Source organism: Opisthorchis viverrini (genome assembly GCF_000715545.1).
Source record: "Opisthorchis viverrini unplaced genomic scaffold opera_v5_394, whole genome shotgun sequence".
Lineage (NCBI taxonomy): Eukaryota > Metazoa > Platyhelminthes > Trematoda > Opisthorchiida > Opisthorchiidae > Opisthorchis > Opisthorchis viverrini.
The window spans coordinates 411,851-431,380 of record NW_008752048.1 but is presented as its reverse complement, the minus strand read 5'-3'; the positions used below and the strand labels follow the sequence as shown (position 1 = coordinate 431,380).

Sequence of the window (19,530 nt, the reverse complement as noted above, 5' to 3'; positions counted from 1 at the left end):
GATCGTCATCCTCATCGCTGACAGGAATACACCAACACTACGACCAGGAGGGAATAAAGCCTTAGCACAGAGTGGAGGTAAAACCTAGAATTAAGTTGCCACATTAGAGCAGTGATACGTCCTTACGGAAAACGACCAAGAATGAGATTCCTGGAGATTTTGAACAACAATAAAATCAGGGCGCCATCAGTGGAACCATACGAGCCTCAACCATTAGGGTTGAAAGATCTGAAGGCATTCAGTTTGGCGGTAATCACTTTTATTTCACGTTGTCCCATCTCGGCTTGTCCCCGCGAACTTTCGCCAACCATAGCTCGGAGCAGAAAACGAAATACCTTCCTATTAAGAACATACGCAGAATATGTCTCAACCACCCTAGCCTGATAACTTTAGTTCTATTTTCTAACGATTCTGATTCATTTCCAAGCACCTGCTTATGCACAACTTCGTCGCGCACCTCTTGAAGTCAGCTAACTCTAGCAAAACAGATAGGTGGTTAAACATCTGCAGATGTTTAGGACCTCCAGACCGGAGAAACCGAGCCTCGCAAACACAAAAGTAAGAGAGTTTTTATAGCTGTTTTCAACAAGTGGCATATGAGTCCAGCGAAACTCGTTTGTGACCCTATGAAACACAATTAAGCAGACGCTGTTCTGGAATTGATCAGTTGCGCATTGACTCCATGTGTCACACTTATGGACATAGAGCAAACTTCACTGTTGTCAAAATATTCTATCCAGAGATCTTGAGGCTAGGTCTTATTATATTAGGTTTCAAGTGTTATTTGTTAACTAACTTAAGGGGGCATTTTGATCCTGTTTTGAGGATGGGAATTCCAAACCTTATTGGTCCTTCTATTTCTAGAACCTTCAGGTTCCGCCATCCCTCTTCGCCGACATACGGACTATGTTCCGTCTATCATTCGATTGGTCGTCAAGCCGAATCGTATTCTGAACTTGAATGAACACTTCATATTAAGAAATGATGGTGACACTCTAATATCCCAGCTCGACAATACTACAAACATTCTTACCGACCACATGCAGAGCGGTAGTTATCTCACCCTAGTTACGGTCACTGGCCTCTGAAGAAACAGTTAGTAATGCAACTTAACTTGTGACTCACAGAGCTTTTTCACTGCTTAGTTTGGAGCGCGTTTCTGAGGTTTGTTGAAAATAAAATAAAAATCGACGCCAAACTTGAGCGTGACCCGAATCAGCCTGTGTATTCCAAAGCTATCGGTGGTTAAGGCCTGAACCACGTGATCGGTAGCTGGTGGCGACATGATCAAGTTGGTCCAATGGCTGCTAAGCGGTAGAGGGAGACTAGGAGACAGCGTCTTACACTGTATTTATACCTATTTCTGCTGAGAAACAGTTAGCAATCAGCACGGAGTTGCAAAATAAGTTCACAATTGTCATAATCTTTTGCTTTCAGATTATGCATACCATCAACGTGCGCTTTTTGTGGATCGGAGCGCTCCACCTGTGCATCGAACTTTCCTGTCATTATGATCATACGCACGCTACTTCTAGTGGATAGAGGGTTGTCATTACTCTATAGAAGGTGGCTTTTAGTTGGTGCGTAAATGAACGGGACAAACAAATTGCATTAGATATTTCCATGACCACAAGTTTCTATCGAGATGGAAAGTTGGATAGCACATTCAATATTACTCCGTTCCCCGATCTCTCCAAGAGTTCATACCTTAAAGGTTACGATAAAATAGAAAAACAACCCCTGAATATCAAACACGGAACAGCAGATATGGACGATTACTTAGAATGTGTCAAGTCTCTGGATGCCTGACTGATGTTCCTTCAGCTGGGGTATATATTGGAATAATTTGCAAGCAGGCTTAAGAGGGGTTCCTTAAGATAACAATGAACAAAGGTAGGAGGCTTCGGTGGTAGCATGTTTTCACTTATCCATCCTTCCGTATACAAAAACTAAGGCAACCAGGCTGATTGCCTCACCTGACACTTTATGTGGCATGAGGGTGCTTTATTTGTGGAGCTCATGGTTGTGTTTGGCCGAAATACTATCTGAACGTCCAGATGCAGACAGGAAGGTGATTGGGTGCTCAGTCAAGGTCCTCGGCTCACCAGCCTGATGCAGAACAGCTTTGGTTAGTGTAAGACCAACCAGGAAGCCCAAACTTCAAGGAATAAATGGTCTCATTTATACCAACCGTCAACCTGAAGGCTAGGAGCCTGTGATTAATAAACTTCTGTAGATGAACCAACGTGGTAGGGGACGCAAGGCTTCCTGTCCTCATTGGGTTTCTGAGATAGGCTAACCGTCGCACGATGACTAGTTCCAGTTTTTTTCAAGATAACAAGAAACGAAAATCCACCAACTGTTACTTGATCAAGTAGGCGTTCTTCTGTTGCTGAGCTGGACAGTCAACTTGCAAACGCTTTTTCACAATTCGAAGAGAAATGTTCTGTAAGCGGTTGAGTGATTAGCTCCCTTCAGGCTTTCACCAAGGATTTTCAACTTCTAACCTAACTGGTCGTGCCGAAGAAATCTGAAGTGGAATTCGACTGGATGTGCTCGCAACGTGCGCTGGTTTTTGAAATAGTTCTTTTTACATTCATTTCTCTATTAGATACCATCCTCTTTACCCACGCGTTCCTTGTGGTTGACCCCCTTGCGATTTGTGTTGAATCGTAGTTCGTTTGTTTGGTTGTATCCACATTCCACCAGGAGTGTTATTCTGAATTGCTTCTAACCAGGCTTTATTCTGATAGCTTCAGCGCTCATTGATGTTGTCCCATCGAATGTCGACGGACAGTTGGAAGCTTATTATCAAGCTCGGCAAACTAATCAACTACAAATAAACGAACCTGAGCCGCACTGCCAAAACCCTATGAAGTCAAAAAACTGGTTAGGCTTGGGCGGTGTACCGCGCTATGACGGTGGAAATGCATGATGAAAATGCTTCTCTTGTAACCATGTAGGCCTAGTTTGCATGGTAAATTTAAACTCTGCTCAATAAAAGCACCATGAACTGGATGTCCACATATGTCATATATTTCCGGTACCCACAGTACCGTGCATTTTACAAAGCGGATGAGCAGTAGACTTTTATTTTGCAAGCGCTTCATTGTGTTAGGTTAGCGCCTTCTTAAAATATAAGTAGCCCAGGTTTTCTTCACCATAGCCTCTCTTGTGTTTTGAATAGAAGAATTATTTTCGTGTGAATACTAATGGTATCACAATTTATCTGTCCCTAGTGAGATACCGCTTGCTAAAAATTTCGTAAAATCCATCACAGGGTCCGTCGTTTGCATTCCAGGGGAAGAAGGAACCAGTAGCAGTTGGAGAATGAAAATGAGAAAGTAATCATGAATCTATGAAAATGTGGTCGTTTATAGGAAATATCAGCTATTCGGGTCTTTAAGTCTTATTGGGGCTAATTAGCTGTATGTGGATGTGATTGGTCGTGCGACTATTTTGCAAGTACAAGCAACCGAAGTCTTAGAACATTCGCTGCTCAGTCTTTATCAGCTGACTACCAGAGGATCGATAGATAGCAGTGGTAAACAGTATGATATTTCATGGGTGGTGAGTGTGGTTTGCAAAATCATTTGGTTAAACCATGTCGCTGCGTCCGTAAGCGAATCACCACATGACTAAGGCTGGTTAATAGGTGCGAGGTCCTAAACTAGCTAGCTTAATGCTACCGATTCGATATGCGCTCCCCATGAGCTCAAGTTAGGTCAAGGGCCTCGTGTGACTCACCACATTACCACAGTAACTCGGCCTTGTTACAAGCCAGTAGCCTATCAGATGTCATGCCTTTCGTGAAGATCACTCGCTAGTTAGGGTAAGCTGTACCGCAGTCCACGAGTAGTTCGACTTCATAAACTAGCAGTCAATGAAAGAATATTTAAACTCTCTAGCATAGATAGGGGCTCGCTCGCCATGCCGCTGCAAAAGTTAACCTACTGTATCAGCCTGTTAGACTCTGCCGTACAACAAAACTTGGACTGAGGTTCAGAATAGCGACAAGGGATAGAGCACTACTGATCAACATACAAAATTTTCTCTTCCATCACTGAGGAAGTTCTGGTCATGAAACAATAAACCTATAAATGAAAGTTTTCAGGCCTGGAAAGGTCATACAGTTTTGGAGGCTAGAAATAGCTGTTTGTTTATCGGGAACAGATTTGAAATTCCAATAAAAAATCTCGTTGGATCCTAGGGCCCGGCAATGACCACTTTGATAATGGATTTTTCTATTTTCAGGGATCAAATTCAGAGGATGGTGTGCGACGGAAAAGATTTTCTGGTCTTTCTCAAACACAATGAGGTGAGCAATTGGATTTCAACAATCTACTGCTTCTATGCTAACATCACTGTCTATCCAGTTCTCTAAGTCTACTCACTATTGGTTCAGATAATCAAACATCCTTGCATTCAAAGTTTTAATTTGTGGCAATTAAGGAATAGGGTTTGGTGTTGTAGGAAAGGTCTTCATATCGCGCATGTCTACTTCTATTTTACAACAATAGAATGGCGTAATTTCTATTGACCAGTGTTCGTTTACTCCTGGGATGGACCTATCCGGGAGGGCAACGATAGGAACTTCATATAGTCCTAACCATTGAGAGCAGGACTTCACTAGGCAACCATTATGTTCTTCCATTGCAGGTAAGTTGAGCCACCACATTGGCGGATCACTTTTTCATTCCGAAGAATTAACTGCGAAATCAAACCGAGTCATTGGCAGATTGTTAGCAGCTCAGACTGTTGCAGAAAAGTCTTATTGAAGTCAGCCATTTCACAGATGAATTAGGCTAGGCAAGAACAAAAAGTAGAAGTCAAGAGAAGGTCATGAAACTCTTCCGACTTCGAATATAACTGACTTATTACATGGCTATGACCAAACGACACCTCACTATCTATGCCTCACCCAGTGCATTCGTTTGTGAGACTGCGAAAGCCCCGAGCAACCAATCAAACAGGCTTCTTCATTAGAGTATGGACAGCATTTCACACTTTCTTCACTTTCTCCCACTGATTTTCATAATAATCATTAGGTATTTGTTACTCATTCAGTTAGTTAATCACCAAGTATACAAACTATATACTTTGACGACATATTAGGAGAAATTAACGGTTTCTACTACTTAGCTCTTCCTCCGGTTTCATTCGTTATTGCACATTTTTAAGCTATGAATAGCCTAGGATGATGGATGAATCCGATCCGAAAGTATCTGAATAAAAGCAAGCTCCGCTCATTATAGAATGTTCGGAAATTGCCTGATAATAATCATGTAACGGACACTTGTCAGATGACAAAATAAGGCGAGTTACTTTTACGTCTCTTACGCCCAACTTATTTGTCTGCTTTCGTGCCTGCGACCTAACTAAGTAGTTCCAGAGTGGATGAAGTCAAACTAGGCAGTCTGCTTTGTATCACCACCAGGATTTATTTACTATGACTTTATTGAGGTCTTTGTTTTGTGGTAGTGTATCACAAGGTGACTGCGTGATACCACAAGCAACACTTATCAACATTTGTAAACTCAGCATCACTTCCTATTGGTAAACGTGACGAAATCTCACACGTGCCTCCTAGTATCATCATGGGTGCTTTGAGTAAAACTGTCATCTACAGGATACCTTAGCAACTCAGCATTTTAGATCTAATTCTGGTGATTCTAGTGTTATATGTTATCCTGAATTATGGACTGTAATGATTACATTGCAAGTACCATGTCCTATCCTGACGGAGATTTTAGAAAAGCTTTAATTCTATCGTTATGCGAATATTAAGAAAGTGTCTGTTTGGAAAAGATAAGCGGTACACTGCTTGCTTCAGGAAGGAGCTTTACGTGGCTGTTGCAGTATAAGTGGTGTGCGGCCTTATTGGAGAGGACCCTCACAAAGACAGCCACGAAACAAATCCACCAACACGGCTACTAATATCTGGCTATACTCATATTATATTTCACCACAAATCGCTTTGTGTAATTCCGTAAACCAAATGTGTCTGTTGAATATCCACGCGGTTTCCAATCATGATAATGTCGTGACTCTATTGTAGAAATTACATGAATCGCCAGAACTCTAGCACCACAATATAAGGCCTAGTTACTTGAGCATCCATCTGTGTGGTTTTGACTAGAACAGACAAGAATATAGGGCAAGTGATGATCGTTACGCAGTCCAACAGTACCGTACTGCTCTTTCAAGTTCACCAATTTTGCCTAGATTCCTAAATTTTATCCCCCGTATTGTACATTCCATAATGATGTTCGTGACCGAATTCGATAACAAGGGGTACAAAGGACGATCTGTTGTACTTCTAGAAAGGCATTTGGACAGTTTATTTTACATCCTAGGGCAAACAGAAGTGTAACAATGAAGGACACAAACTATGTCGTCAAAATTTGCGTTCAGTCCTCTTAGCTCAGATGTATTTGGAACCTCCGATCAGTCTGCAGGTTCAACAACTCCTTCGTAGCAGTCGTTAGTGGGCGGTATGTGTGAGGCTGCTTAGATGTAGTGTATGAATATGTCATTATTTCTATCGTCTTTTAGCCGACCTCCTCTATGAGCATATCATGGTGTGATGTCAACAAATCTCCAATAGTAATCAGGACAGAGTGAAATCTACCGGTCAGGATAGGCGACGTCACAATACTAAAGTGGATCAGCTAACAATAGTGCAACGAGTGCACAGACTAAAGCGCATTAAATTGAATTAGTAGACATTCCATTCTAAGAGCACCATAAACTAAGAATCAGGTGTAAAAACGGATTTGAAATAGAAGATTTTATACGGGGAACTTTTCACAGCATTTTAGCTTGCCATTTCGTTTGCCTGTTTCCTTTCTCTCCTTTCGTACCATACTTTTTTCTAACATTGTGAAGATATCCAATGCAATAGTACGCCGCCACAGTATAGGTCCAATACTACGAAATGTCTACAGTACGTCGAAGCTACATTCCAGTTCTCAACCCGACCATACCTCCCGAAAGAGGCATACGGTATTGTTGAATCCGTTTAAAACTTTTGTTAAACAGTTGTTTTTTTGGCGTTATATCATTTCGTTGTTTTTGGATGGCTAATTTCTTCCTTTGGATGCAACCAAGCAAGATTGGTCTTATTATTTTAACCGCCTCGGTCTTCCGGAGTGAGTTAGCTTCACGGGCACCACTTAAGAACATCGACATGGGGTTTCATTGCAAAAACGTTTGACAAATAAGTTGGATTTTCTTCCGGAAATGTATGGGCAGTACAGTTTTTGGTCATTATCTTACCATGTCTGCCGAGCCTTTTACCATAGCGACACAACATCCTTTGTTTAGGGTGCCAGCTTCTCACTCTCCCAGGCGTTTCCATAGAATATTTGCGAAAACCTGGGACTAGAAGACTTATATTTTACCATGCTAATTTTGTTTTTCTTTGTAGTCCTCAGCAAAAAGGCGATTTCTGCGGGTACCAGTACTGCCCTTTTTAAACCCGTTTTATTTTCTATTTTCTAACTGATGTAAAATACGTATGTCACTTCCTTCGTTTGCCTGCCTCATACGTCATAATCGGTGGATTTCACGCGTCATTCCCCACAGTGCATAGATTGGATTCTGATTGCTTTGGTGACAATTTTGCGATCTTAAATTTCACGAACGATACCTCCGATATCTCACAGTTAAACAAAGTCGTTTCTGTAACTCAGTACTTTTCTTGCCCACTTTCCTAATCATAAAGTTCATCTACCTATTGAGCTCATGCACGTCATACTACTTCAGCGTAACGTCATTCATCGTCATGCACACGTGTTGTTTGTTTCGCGCGACATTTTACCTGTGTGGTTGCTTCACTCTACGCAATTTCATGGTTATTCTATTGCTTACATTCTTAGTGTTTATTCAATTTTGATTGCAGAACAAAACACACCACCTCACATTCGAGTGCGAATCCAAGGCTGCTGCTTTGGCCATTTGGCATTGGACGATGGATCGCAAGTGTTTTTTCACGTAAGTTTTTTAGTCAGCACCGTGAAAAACCTATATTTGACGGAACTGCTGGATCACTATGGCATAGACGGTTTTTAACTGAGGTGGATTTATATTGTATGTAGTTATTGCCTTTGGACTGTATGTATTTGGTTCACAAAAACGTCACTGTTACCGTACAAGTGACCCCAAAGTGCACTAACGTATAAGGAACTCGGACGTTCTGAGCAGAGTCGAACTGTGTTTCTGTATAGGGGAACAGTGCGGTGCTAACCGAAGGTTTGGAAAGCACCCAGCAGGGTCTGCGGTACGATTCACTCCTCATAATTCCGTCATAATTTTACCATAACCGGGCAGCTGTGAACCAAGAGGGCGCATCGGATCCCGTTATGCTCTTCAAAGGTTAACTTACGTTCAGAATGCATGCACACACTGCAACATATTTGCCGGTTGTGTGTACTCGTCATCCGCTATCTATGTCCTATCCATGAACCGCGCAAGGTTGCATCATCAAGTTAGCTTCATCACAAGTGCCGACACTATCGAATTGGATCGGCGATAGTGGACTGGGTAACAAATAGTGCCAGTCTTCAAGGTAATTTCATGAATACTGCTGGTTAATGGTGACGTCCCCACTCCGCTGTCACCCACTTCAACGGGGAATTCAGCTGCGCTGAGATAGACACGCTTTGTTAGGATAGAAAAGGGCTTTTAGTGTTTTACTCAGTTCGTACTAAGTTCACTCGGTCTGTGACGCAAGCCGGTTGACATATGTAACAATTTTGACAATGCCCGTCGTACATAAGCTTACATTTTTGAAACGATTTATTTCTACTTCTAACACAAATCCTATAACTAATTACCACTCGTTGAAATGAGTTTGTTTTTCACCGGTGTTTGCCTAGCCCTAATGACTGTGGTTGAACATTCATTTCTCACGTGATTTTCTCATCGACCCAGCCAATTGTTCTTCTCACTTGCCTCACTACGTGATATTTGTCGGTTCAATGATAATCGATTTGTCTAAAACGGCTCTATAAAGCTGGGTGTGGCTTGATTTCAACTTGTAGTCCCTTACTAAGCTAAATAGAGGGAGGAGTGAATTCTAAGCAAAGCTTCTTACGTATTAGTTTCTTACAACCACAACTTTACAAGATCATGTTCTTCAAATTTTCTCACTTTCTTGTCTCATTTAAGATTAAAGCAGGCTGGTGAAGCAAAGCGGGTCCGACCGAGTTCCAGCATTTTCCGCAGAAGTCACACCTATCGTTTCAGGTAACTAACTTATTGTCCAATTCGTCCCATTAGACGTTTTCAAGGTCGTTCCACTCATAAGCATCACACAACCACGCAGCGCATGGTTCATTAATGTTTCCCAATTCGTTTGATTATCCGTTTTAATATCACTCTACGAGTGAAGCTGCTTAGCGTCGTTACAACGGAAATCGATAGAAGGAATTTTTGGGATTGGGCCAGTTACGTAACGCCCACACGGATACTGCCTTGTACGACGTTGGTTGGTCACCCAATTCGATAGTCGTTGCAAGTCAATTTTGTCGCCTGTTTTAAGGCTACTGTTGCTCTTTCAGAGTGTATTTGTCTCAAGATGTCACGCAAAGCTGTACTTCATCATGATCGTTTTTTCCCTGTTAGGAGCAATTTTGTTTGAAATCTCTAACCAGATCTAATTTTGAAGGTTTTTTCGTATTTTTGCTCGTGTTTTCATTCATTTACTGAAACCTCTAAATGTGTTTGTTTTCTAGTGGTCGGTCTCATCAAGAACTTAGTTCAATCCCTATCAAGAACTCGAGCACAGAATTCATACGGTATGTATTATATTTGTTCGCAAAGCAAAACGTTGTTTGTGACGTCTTGCGACTGCTCCACACTCTCACGGCTTCACCTTAAATGATGTACCTCTACTATCATGTTATTGTTCGGTCCCTGTTGAGCGTCTCCACTCTACTAATGGAAAACCTGTTCAAACTTAAATCACAGCATCACTTGAAAGACCTGGTTGTTTTCCTTACAGCACTTCCTTTCTTATCGCCGATCTTCTTGCTGGTGATGGTTAACAATAGTAGGCACCATGAATCTGTGGAAATGTTCACTTAATGGTGGTCGCTTATGGTCTTTTAGGTACTGTGCAACGCATTCAGCCTGATTTGTAGTTCTAATCAGGTTGTGCGAAATTGCAGCGCGTTTGTTTGCTACGCTCAGCAAATGCAAAAACATAAACAGAATTAATTTACTTTCTCGAGGGATACTGCTCGGAAATTGTCGCCATATTTAAAGATTAACGTGGATGGCTGACTATTTACTTACTCCCCAGGGTCTCGAGCTTGCGTCGCGATGGTGGCTACGGTAATGCTTCTCTTGGACACGCCACACTACCGACCCGAATACGACCTCCTCTTGACCTGAGAGAGTATCGCTACAATGAACTTGTTGAAGTCCCGGCTGACCACAATCCAGTTTCGGAGACCCTAAGGGCTGGTATGTCTCTCCCACTTGTTGAGTTTTCTTATATTTAAACAGTGCTTTCAAATGCATATGGTATTTTTAATTACTTTGTGAAGACACGACCGTTATTGTGTCAAAGTTTATTAGTTGTTTTAGGGCATCCCCACCATTGTCATTATCCGCAACAAAGTCAGTGTTGATGTACTTATGCGTAACCTTGCCAGTGCACTTTAAATTCCTAGTCTGCTTCGGCTGCTACGTTCTGTCTTACTAAGGCCGTATATCTGACTTTATGCTCCGTAGCTGAGTGAAGTCTGAACATCGCAGATGTAACTTGAAGTACCAGAACAAGCCCACTGTTTTACAAGGTTTAAAGCAAGATAAGTTAATAAAATGCTACTAAAATAAAATGCTTATAAAATGCTACCTTGAGCAAATCTGAATTAGTGATATGTTCCGGTTCAGATTTCTTCTTTTTCTAACAATAATGATGAGGACTCTGAAAAGGTTAACAGAAATTTGGCGGGTTCGAAACTTGCACAATAGAGTAAGGAATCAACCATAGTGTGAGCGATCCATGTGAAAGGTACAGCCAGAGCTAATCGTTTTTAGACATCTGTTCCCCATTCAGTTGTTTGGATGACTATTGGTTTCCTCAACTGATATTTTAGGAGTTCACACTCCAGCTCTTGAAGCGTAACACAGACAATATCGCCCCTCCCAAGGTTTTGAATTTTCTGATGTCCGTGAGGAACGCTACTCACATGATCTTTTGTAAATCGCACCAATTTTTAAGACAATTTACACGAGTTAAAATACTAGTCCTTAGGACCAAAACTGTGTAGCCGACGGATTCATTTATGCATTACACTGGCGCCAAGTTTGTCATGCTTTGTGCGCAACTGCGATTCCATTGACATGCATTTGAATTTATATTCTTCATACCGTGCGGTCGATATGTTTGATGTCTCTGCGTCAGATGTTCGCGTGGGAAATTCGGGCACACGTTCACAATTGGTTTCTTACTCAGTTTTGGTGGACACCCACCACACTTGCATGAGCAACTCGTTTGATATCTTATGTGTGTCTTCGATTGTGTGATACGCTTTCTTGGGTTGATCGTATTCAGTTCAACTAACCGGAAGAAATAATGCTCAGCGGTGCCCCAAAAATTACCGCCGAAAATCTCTGTCAGTCGCCCGAATAGCCCACTCCAGTGTCCATGTCCAACCAAACTTCGGCGGAGCAAGTCTACCTACATAGCAGTCGTGAGCCTTAAAAATACCCAGTTATTATATACCTCGCTCACTTCGTTTACTCCTGAAAGCAGTGCACTTTGAATAGGCTCTTTTATATGGTTCACTAGAAAATGCACACCTCCTGTCAAAGTGTGACGGGCTGAAAATTCATGCAAAGATCTGCATTCTGGTTCGGCTCCACACTTTCAGTGACTGCTTCACTACAGATCTGTTGCTTCCTTTTCACGCTAGACAATGGCAAATTTATTTTTCCTGATGTTTCCGGGAGACCCGATAGGATCCACCTTGGCTGGCGATGCATTCTAGCAAACTTAGTTAGTCTAATTCTTCAAAAAGCTGCACCCTTTTGTGGGCAGCGGTTGCCACGCATTCACATTATCTCCTTCTTCCCGGGCAAACAGGAAGTAACACATTTCCCTCTCGAGATGAACGCCGTTCAGCTAAACCTTTGAAACTAATTCTGCTAACTGTCTATGGTAAATGACCTATGTTAGTCACTAACAATGGTGACGTTTGGAGAAATACATCTCCATACAATCATTGATTTTGAAAAGTTTGACTAGTCTGCAAAGATCTCTTATCAGTTAATTTGCGCGATTAATACGGTATACACCAGTTATACTGCCCACCCCCCCTACCAGCACCTACAGACGATCGTCTGAGAAGTTTCCATTGCCACTGTTATGCGGTTTAACCTTGATACCCTTCTCCAGTCTAGACATAAGTCAAGCATTAGTTGTGTTTTCAGCCAGAAACACAAGGTCGATGTATGTCCGGTAAAAAGAGTCCTTCCTGCTTTGACATATGATTAAGTAAATTGACGAAGTCAGTGCTCCTGCGTGGGCGCATGGCTAAGGCCAGCAGTAACGACAGCATATCAGTGTACAATAGTCCTTGTGCAAACAGTAGTGACACATGTCATCAGATATCAGATTCAATCCTTTGACATATGATTAAGTAAATTGACGAATTCAGTGCTTATGTGCGGGCGCATGTCTGAGGCCAGCAGTAAAGGCAGCATATCAGTGTACAATATCCTTGTGCAAACAGTAGTGATACATGTCATCAGATATCAGATTCAATGTCCGAAATAGCCACCATCGTCATTATACTGAGCTGTAAGAACTACTTACTTACCGTACAGTGTTTGTAGCTGCCACAGTTTCGTTCACCGGTGACCTGTGTCACTTTATTCTTCTTATTTAATTCTGCCGGGGAGATCAACAAGAAGCACTTCTACACGAACTTAGTGATGGCGCTCATTTTAAAAAAATGTCAGACCCTGCTTAAAGGTAACTGCTTAAAAGCATGCTGAAAGCTCTTCGTCGAGTGTTACCGTGTTTTCTTTTCTGCGTCGTTCCTACTATGACAGCTGGTGTCGGAAGTTAAATAATCTGTGGGATCAAGTAAATGAAGTTTATTGCTCAGTGTTATCGAGTGAGGTGACTCAAGTTCCATTGATTTAGCTCAGCGCAGTAGCCACAGATACCAACGCATGGTTACCCATTTGCTGACTAGCAGCTGATGGCATACCTGTATCCTAACAATGTAGATCCGTTATACTTCCATAAACTTACATGAATTTGTTCAAGTACTTTGGAAGGGAGTGTAAACTCTTCCGCATGTGTATTTTTAATCGACCTGGATCACTTTTTCAAAGGAGTTCACAAACACGATTATGATCGAGGAACTCTGCTAATGTCCTGTAGTCCGCTTGTTGCTTTTGGGTTCATAAATCTGTTTATGGCAATTTTTTCATATGGCTTGCTACAGCTTGACAGCCAAGTGATTCAGAATTCTTTGTCTGTCAATACTCTCATAGAAGCATTTTGGATAATCTCTTGGCGGATGCACAATTTCCTCGTTAGGCATAAATGCGTTTGCAAACAAGGACGCAATTTAAAACGGTTTAGTAAAAATCGGTTGCTTGGTCAGTGTTATCTGGCTAGAGGGGTGAGATATTGTTCGGTGGCATACATATAAACTAGTAAATTTCTATCCTGCTCTCGAGAGCAATGGCGTTGACTTTTCGAGTTGAAAAATTGTGCCATACATGCCTTTGATCATGTCGTGCCCACCAGCGTGACCAGATATATATATTTGTTACCTTGACTGGGTTGACCGTCACTAATTCAAGATGATGGGGTCTAAACTAGCCAAGAATTTAGCTCTGATCACTTGCTATAGGAGTTTCTGTCCGAATAACATACAGGATTTCTTGATGCTATTTTTCACTCTACCGACAGTTCTCATACCTGACACGGTGACTGAAAGCCCTACAGAGGAGGACGTTCCGACTTTGACTATTATAAACAACCAGGAAATGTAAGTACTTGTGTGGCTGGATGCTATGTCATTCTCTTGTCAATAAATTCTCCCATATGGCTTGAAATCTAGCTGACTTCATATTTAACAAAAATTTTCGTTGCGGTCTTACTTTGTGTGCACTATTAGGATTTTCCTCATTTAAGTACAAACTTTTCTACCTAATAAACTAAATAAGAAGGTGGTTAATCAGACTTATTCACATCCATAAAATATAAGACATATTTTCCACTGGCGAAATTTGTACATAAATTGGCTTCATGAAACCTCAGGTTTCTTGACGTTTACTGCCCACATGAGCACCAGCGAATAGATTCATGACGCTTTCAGCGCCTCATTTCCTNTCGTTAGGCATAAATGCGTTTGCAAACAAGGACACAATTTAAAACGGTTTAGTAAACATCGGTTGCTTGGTCAGTATTATCTGGCTAGAGGGATGAGACATTGTTCAGTGGCATACATGTAAACTAGTAAATTTCTATGCCGCTCTCGAGAGCAATAGCTTTGACTTTTCGAGTTGAAAAATTGTGCCACTCTAGGCGGGTGCACAATTTCCTCGTTAGGCATAAATGCGTTTGCAAACAAGGACGCAATTTAAAACGGTTTAGTAAAAATCGGTTGCTTGGTCAGTGTTATCTGGCTAGAGGGGTGAGATATTGTTCGGTGGCATACATATAAACTAGTAAATTTCTATCCTGCTCTCGAGAGCAATGGCGTTGACTTTTCGAGTTGAAAAATTGTGCCATACATGCCTTTGATCATGTCGTGCCCACCAGCGTGACCAGATATATATATTTGTTACCTTGACTGGGTTGACCGTCACTAATTCAAGATGATGGGGTCTAAACTAGCCAAGAATTTAGCTCTGATCACTTGCTATAGGAGTTTCTGTCCGAATAACATACAGGATTTCTTGATGCTATTTTTCACTCTACCGACAGTTCTCATACCTGACACGGTAACTGAAAGCCCTACAGAGGAGGACGTTCCGACTTTGACTATTATAAACAACCAGGAAATGTAAGTACTTGTGTGGCTGGATGCTATGTCATTCTCTTGTCAATAAATTCTCCCATATGGCTTGAAATCTAGCTGACTTCATATTTAACAAAAATTTTCGTTGCGGTCTTACTTTGTGTGCACTATTAGGATTTTCCTCATTTAAGTACAAACTTTCTACCTAATAAACCAAATAGGAGGGTGATTAATCAAACTTCTCCACATCCAGAAAACATAAGACATATTTTCCACTGGCGAAATCTATACATGAATTGGCTTCATGAAGCCTCAGGTTTCGTGACGTTTACTGCCCACATGAGCACCAGCAAATAGATTCATGACGCTTTCAGCGCCTCATTTCCTGGTTCATTGCCTCGGGTCCAAACAAAACCTGGGGCGAAATTTGTACATAAATTGGCTTCATGAAACCTCAGGTTTCTTGACGTTTACTGCCCACATGAGCACCAGCGAATAGATTCATGACGCTTTCAGCGCCTCATTTCCTGGTTCATTGCCTCGGGTCCAAAACAAAACCTGGATTAAGGCCGATGCGCTTCCTCCTGTCGTTTGTACCTTTCCGTTTCATTAACTTTTGTGGAGATGAACTAAGTAGTCCAACTTCAGGGTGATTCTGCTTCGACCCAAATGATGGGACTTTGCAGTTGCTTATCAACCTATCGTGGGAATTCACTTGTGCAGTCAAGCAGATATAGAGTGATTCCACTTCCTAAGATTGGTGATTCTTGGTGACGGTACCCCTGACCGACGTAGTTTTTCAAATTGTTGGCATCACCCTTCTCGACTATCTTAATAATTCTACCGCATCTATAAGACATTTTCCTGTATTTTGTTAGAAAATACTGACCAGTGAATTCAGCACTCATTTTAATTTGTTACAGAGAACCTGCCTTGGAATCGGCTTGCTTCTCCCAACCGGTTGAAGAACCTCCGATCGAAGCGAAACAGGTGCCACAACAGGCAAGCATGCCCGACCCGAAGATCCAGCGGAATCATGACAGTTGTGATGAAGTAAGTGTAAGGGTTGCCATATAAAAATTGACTTCATAATACACACTGCAATGGATGACTACAAGTACGCAATATGAATTAGAACAGCTCTAGTAGTGCTCTTTTCACCATCTATTGCTAGTTGTAACAGGCACCTTACCACCGAATGAAACTAGAAGTAAAACTATCCCCTTGCAGTCTCATCCAAGCCAAAAACTCGATAATAGCACATGCTGTGACTGGGTATTTTTACCAACAGCCTCATATGAGGGCGTCATCACCCATGAATTTCACTTTCTGTATCTTGATCACAGTTCATGACTAACTACTCAGCTTTTCGGTAATAAATATACAAAAGACCTCCGTGCGATACCTTATACTATTTATACTTCTAAGAAAACTCATTTTTTTACTATCTCTGGTTTACAAACATCCTAGAGTTCATTGGGAATTCGGAACAGAATTGACTCCAAATTGGTCCAGTCTGTCGTCTATCAGCAAGTAGTATCGGAATTTGACCACACGGTTGACACGCATCTGGATAGATTTGCTCCATCTGGTGATCCAAAGTTAACTCCATCCTCTAATGGCGTTTCGTCGAACAACGGGAGTGCTTCAATGATCAGAAATGGACCGGTCTCGAAGAAAGGAACAGTTTTTTCTGATGGCTTAGTAGACAACACAAAGGAACCGCGGTGTACGCTGACAGAGACAGGAAAGTGCTTTGATTCTGGAAGAGCTGTGAAAGCTACAACGGTGACCGTGGTTGCAATGATGGTGTTTGCAGGTTTGATCATCCTCATGGAAACTAACCCAAGCAGTGAATCTACCGTCATCTATGCCATGCGAAACAATGCTATGATATCCAGCTTTGATGCTTATATTTACACCCCCGTAAGAAATGTAATATCAGCCGGGCTCTCCCTGCTCTGGTCCTGAGAGACAGTATGTGCGAATGTTCATGTATGCGTTTCTCTATTCCATACGCCGCTTTTTACGAAATACATGGAATGCCTTACTGATACGCGATATTTGGTGCCACCCCGGTTCGTGCTGCATCGGCTGTTCCTGAAAACTTCATACAAAGGACAATTCCTTACCTCACTATATCCATCATATACTCTCCACTACAAGGTACTTTCATCCTGTGTAAAATCCGTGATGTTTTTCTTTGCTCCATCTCTTTCTCTTCTACTCCTGTCTTATTCTTGAGCGGCGTGTCAATATTTCGTGATTTGTACCCCTCTGTACAACGTTTCTTCCGGTCGAAGGTTCTTTCATTGTCTTCAGCAGCGCCTTGTGATTTCACCTTAACCATCGGGACATGGTCGGAGGTCACTTTATCCCATCTAAAGGACTAATGGATGCAATAATCATATCCTTGTGGTTGTCAATTTCATTTCCGTAAAACCTCAATTTTATACGGATTCCGCATACTTGTCCGTTTACTTGCTAATCTAACCCTTTCCTTTTCTGGCGGCCTGATTTATTCCCCGTTTCAGCTCTAAGTATCTGGTGTATCTTTTTCCAAAATTTATTTTGAAACACGTCGTCTTCTATGCCGTAAGCTCGTGTGTATGCCTGACCCGGATCATTCATCATTCACGGAGTAGTGTATCACTAATTGGCTTATAGAGAAGCTGCGCCATCTCCTGTTTGTGCCAACCATTCACTTACGCTGCTCATTACTGGTCCATGTTAGGATGCGCCTCAACACTTCATAACCTGCGACTATTTTCTTTTGATTTCTTTCTGTGCTTTTCTGTTGGTCTGTACCTATTTATGTACACATACCAGGTTTTTCTTCGTCATTCCCGATGACTGTGTGCGTGTAAGGAATGTTGTTCACCGAGTAATACGTAACTGTGCTCTTGACCAAGAGTGTTCTGTGATTTGGACACTGGGTTTTGTAATGTGAACTATACCAATATCATCAGAAGTTTCTAATCACGAATAGTCGTCCTGAATTGAAAAAAGCACTTCAACTTTGAGAAACAGACTAATAATGATAACTTTGCGTTGGAGAAGGTGGTGACGCAGATGCCTCTGTGAAAGTATCAACTGTCTACAACAGCACCTATTGTTGAAACGCACTGCAAACCAAGCTGATGTGCACCGGAGGACCAGCCAAATTCAACCCAGATCTCTGTGTTATGACATCCTTCAACTGAGTGTACCACACAAGTAGCATTTATATAAGTCCCCGCTAACACCAGCTTAATTTACAGCTGACCGTATTTCACTTGTTGGATGCAATTTGATGTCTACTTAAAACTTAAGCTTAACGCAGTACGCTGATTGGGCCTAACCGAAGAGCTCCAAGGCGGGCAAAACCGATCGTGGGCCGTTAAACTGTTTTAAGTAGCCTTCTGAAGAGTTCATCTCCTCATGAAAAGAACACCAGTTGTTCGCCTCTGTTTTGAAGGCTTATATTCTGACCGAGGTTTAAGATTACTCTGAACTGAGGATGTGCTTATCATAGGCCAAGCTGCTTCCACAGATGGTGAATATTCAAAGCCCTGTGCATTTTCAAACAGTGCTTCGTTCCCACACCAATTTATCCAGCGAAATCGTACACTCAGTTTCTTTTGGTATGAATGGTAGGGATGTAATACGTGCTATGTGCGACAGAACGCCACTTCGAATGAACAGTGTTTCTTGGTCGTGAATCCGTACGGCATCCTGGACCATAACAACCCTGAATACTATTTTCAGATTCCCCAAAAGTTTCACTGACACCTTGCTTAAATCACAGCATAATCAGAAACGTACTTGTTGCGTCCTCCAACCCGCTTTGAAAGTGATTTTGCCTTGATTGATGCACACATAGATCGTTCTGGGGACTGTTTGGAGGATCCCAGAGTAAAATGTGTATGCCTCAGTCATGTGGTGTGATCATGAGTGACGTATCAGCCGACGATAGGCAGTATGTTTAAAGGGGTGAATAACGTAAATGGTTGCATTTGAGACTAAACTGGCTTACTTGGTGGTCAGCTATTTACGGACAGGAATGTAAGAACTGTTCATTCAACAAATGTCCACCATCCCATGCGTACTGTGAGCCATTCTGATATTTTTCAGGACAGAACGCACCCAGGATCAAAACAATCTATCAGCTTTGTTTGGCTCTGTGTCTGGGATTCCTATTTACCTGTGTCTACATCATGATGGACACAGAGATGACCTTGATGGATTTGAAGTAATCCATGGCTTTTGGTACTTAGTTTGCACGCGCCTAATCGGAATGAAAAACGGTAAATGATGGACAGTCTGTTGAGTTTGCTGTTTTTTGTTTTCATGTGAACAGCAACAGCTTACGCACATTCTAGTCGTTGAGGTTTGTGCGGATGGTACATGGTTCTGTGGCTTACCAGGAGGGTTTTGCAACTGAAGTTTATGAGATGAATCGCGAGAAGTTTTAGGAGTCTAGTGTAGGCGACCGTACATTGCTCAGACTGGAAACCAAATTCCATCAATTTCCTAATTATGACCCTGTTGGTAG

General features: G+C 41.9%; 1 protein-coding gene across 1 annotated transcript; it reads left to right on the top strand.

The window, feature by feature from the left end:
- Positions 1-4,254: 4,254 nt before the first annotated feature.
- Positions 4,255-17,904, top strand: T265_15220 (hypothetical protein; the record flags this gene model as incomplete). Its single annotated transcript, XM_009177082.1, has 8 exons — positions 4,255-4,318; positions 7,904-7,995; positions 9,172-9,249; positions 9,738-9,800; positions 10,307-10,470; positions 13,943-14,021; positions 15,920-16,049; positions 16,467-17,904. The coding sequence occupies 8 exons, from the start codon at positions 4,271-4,273 to the stop codon at positions 16,965-16,967; spliced, it is 1,155 nt and encodes a 384-aa protein (XP_009175346.1).
- Between the last annotated feature and the right edge of the window lie 1,626 nt (positions 17,905-19,530).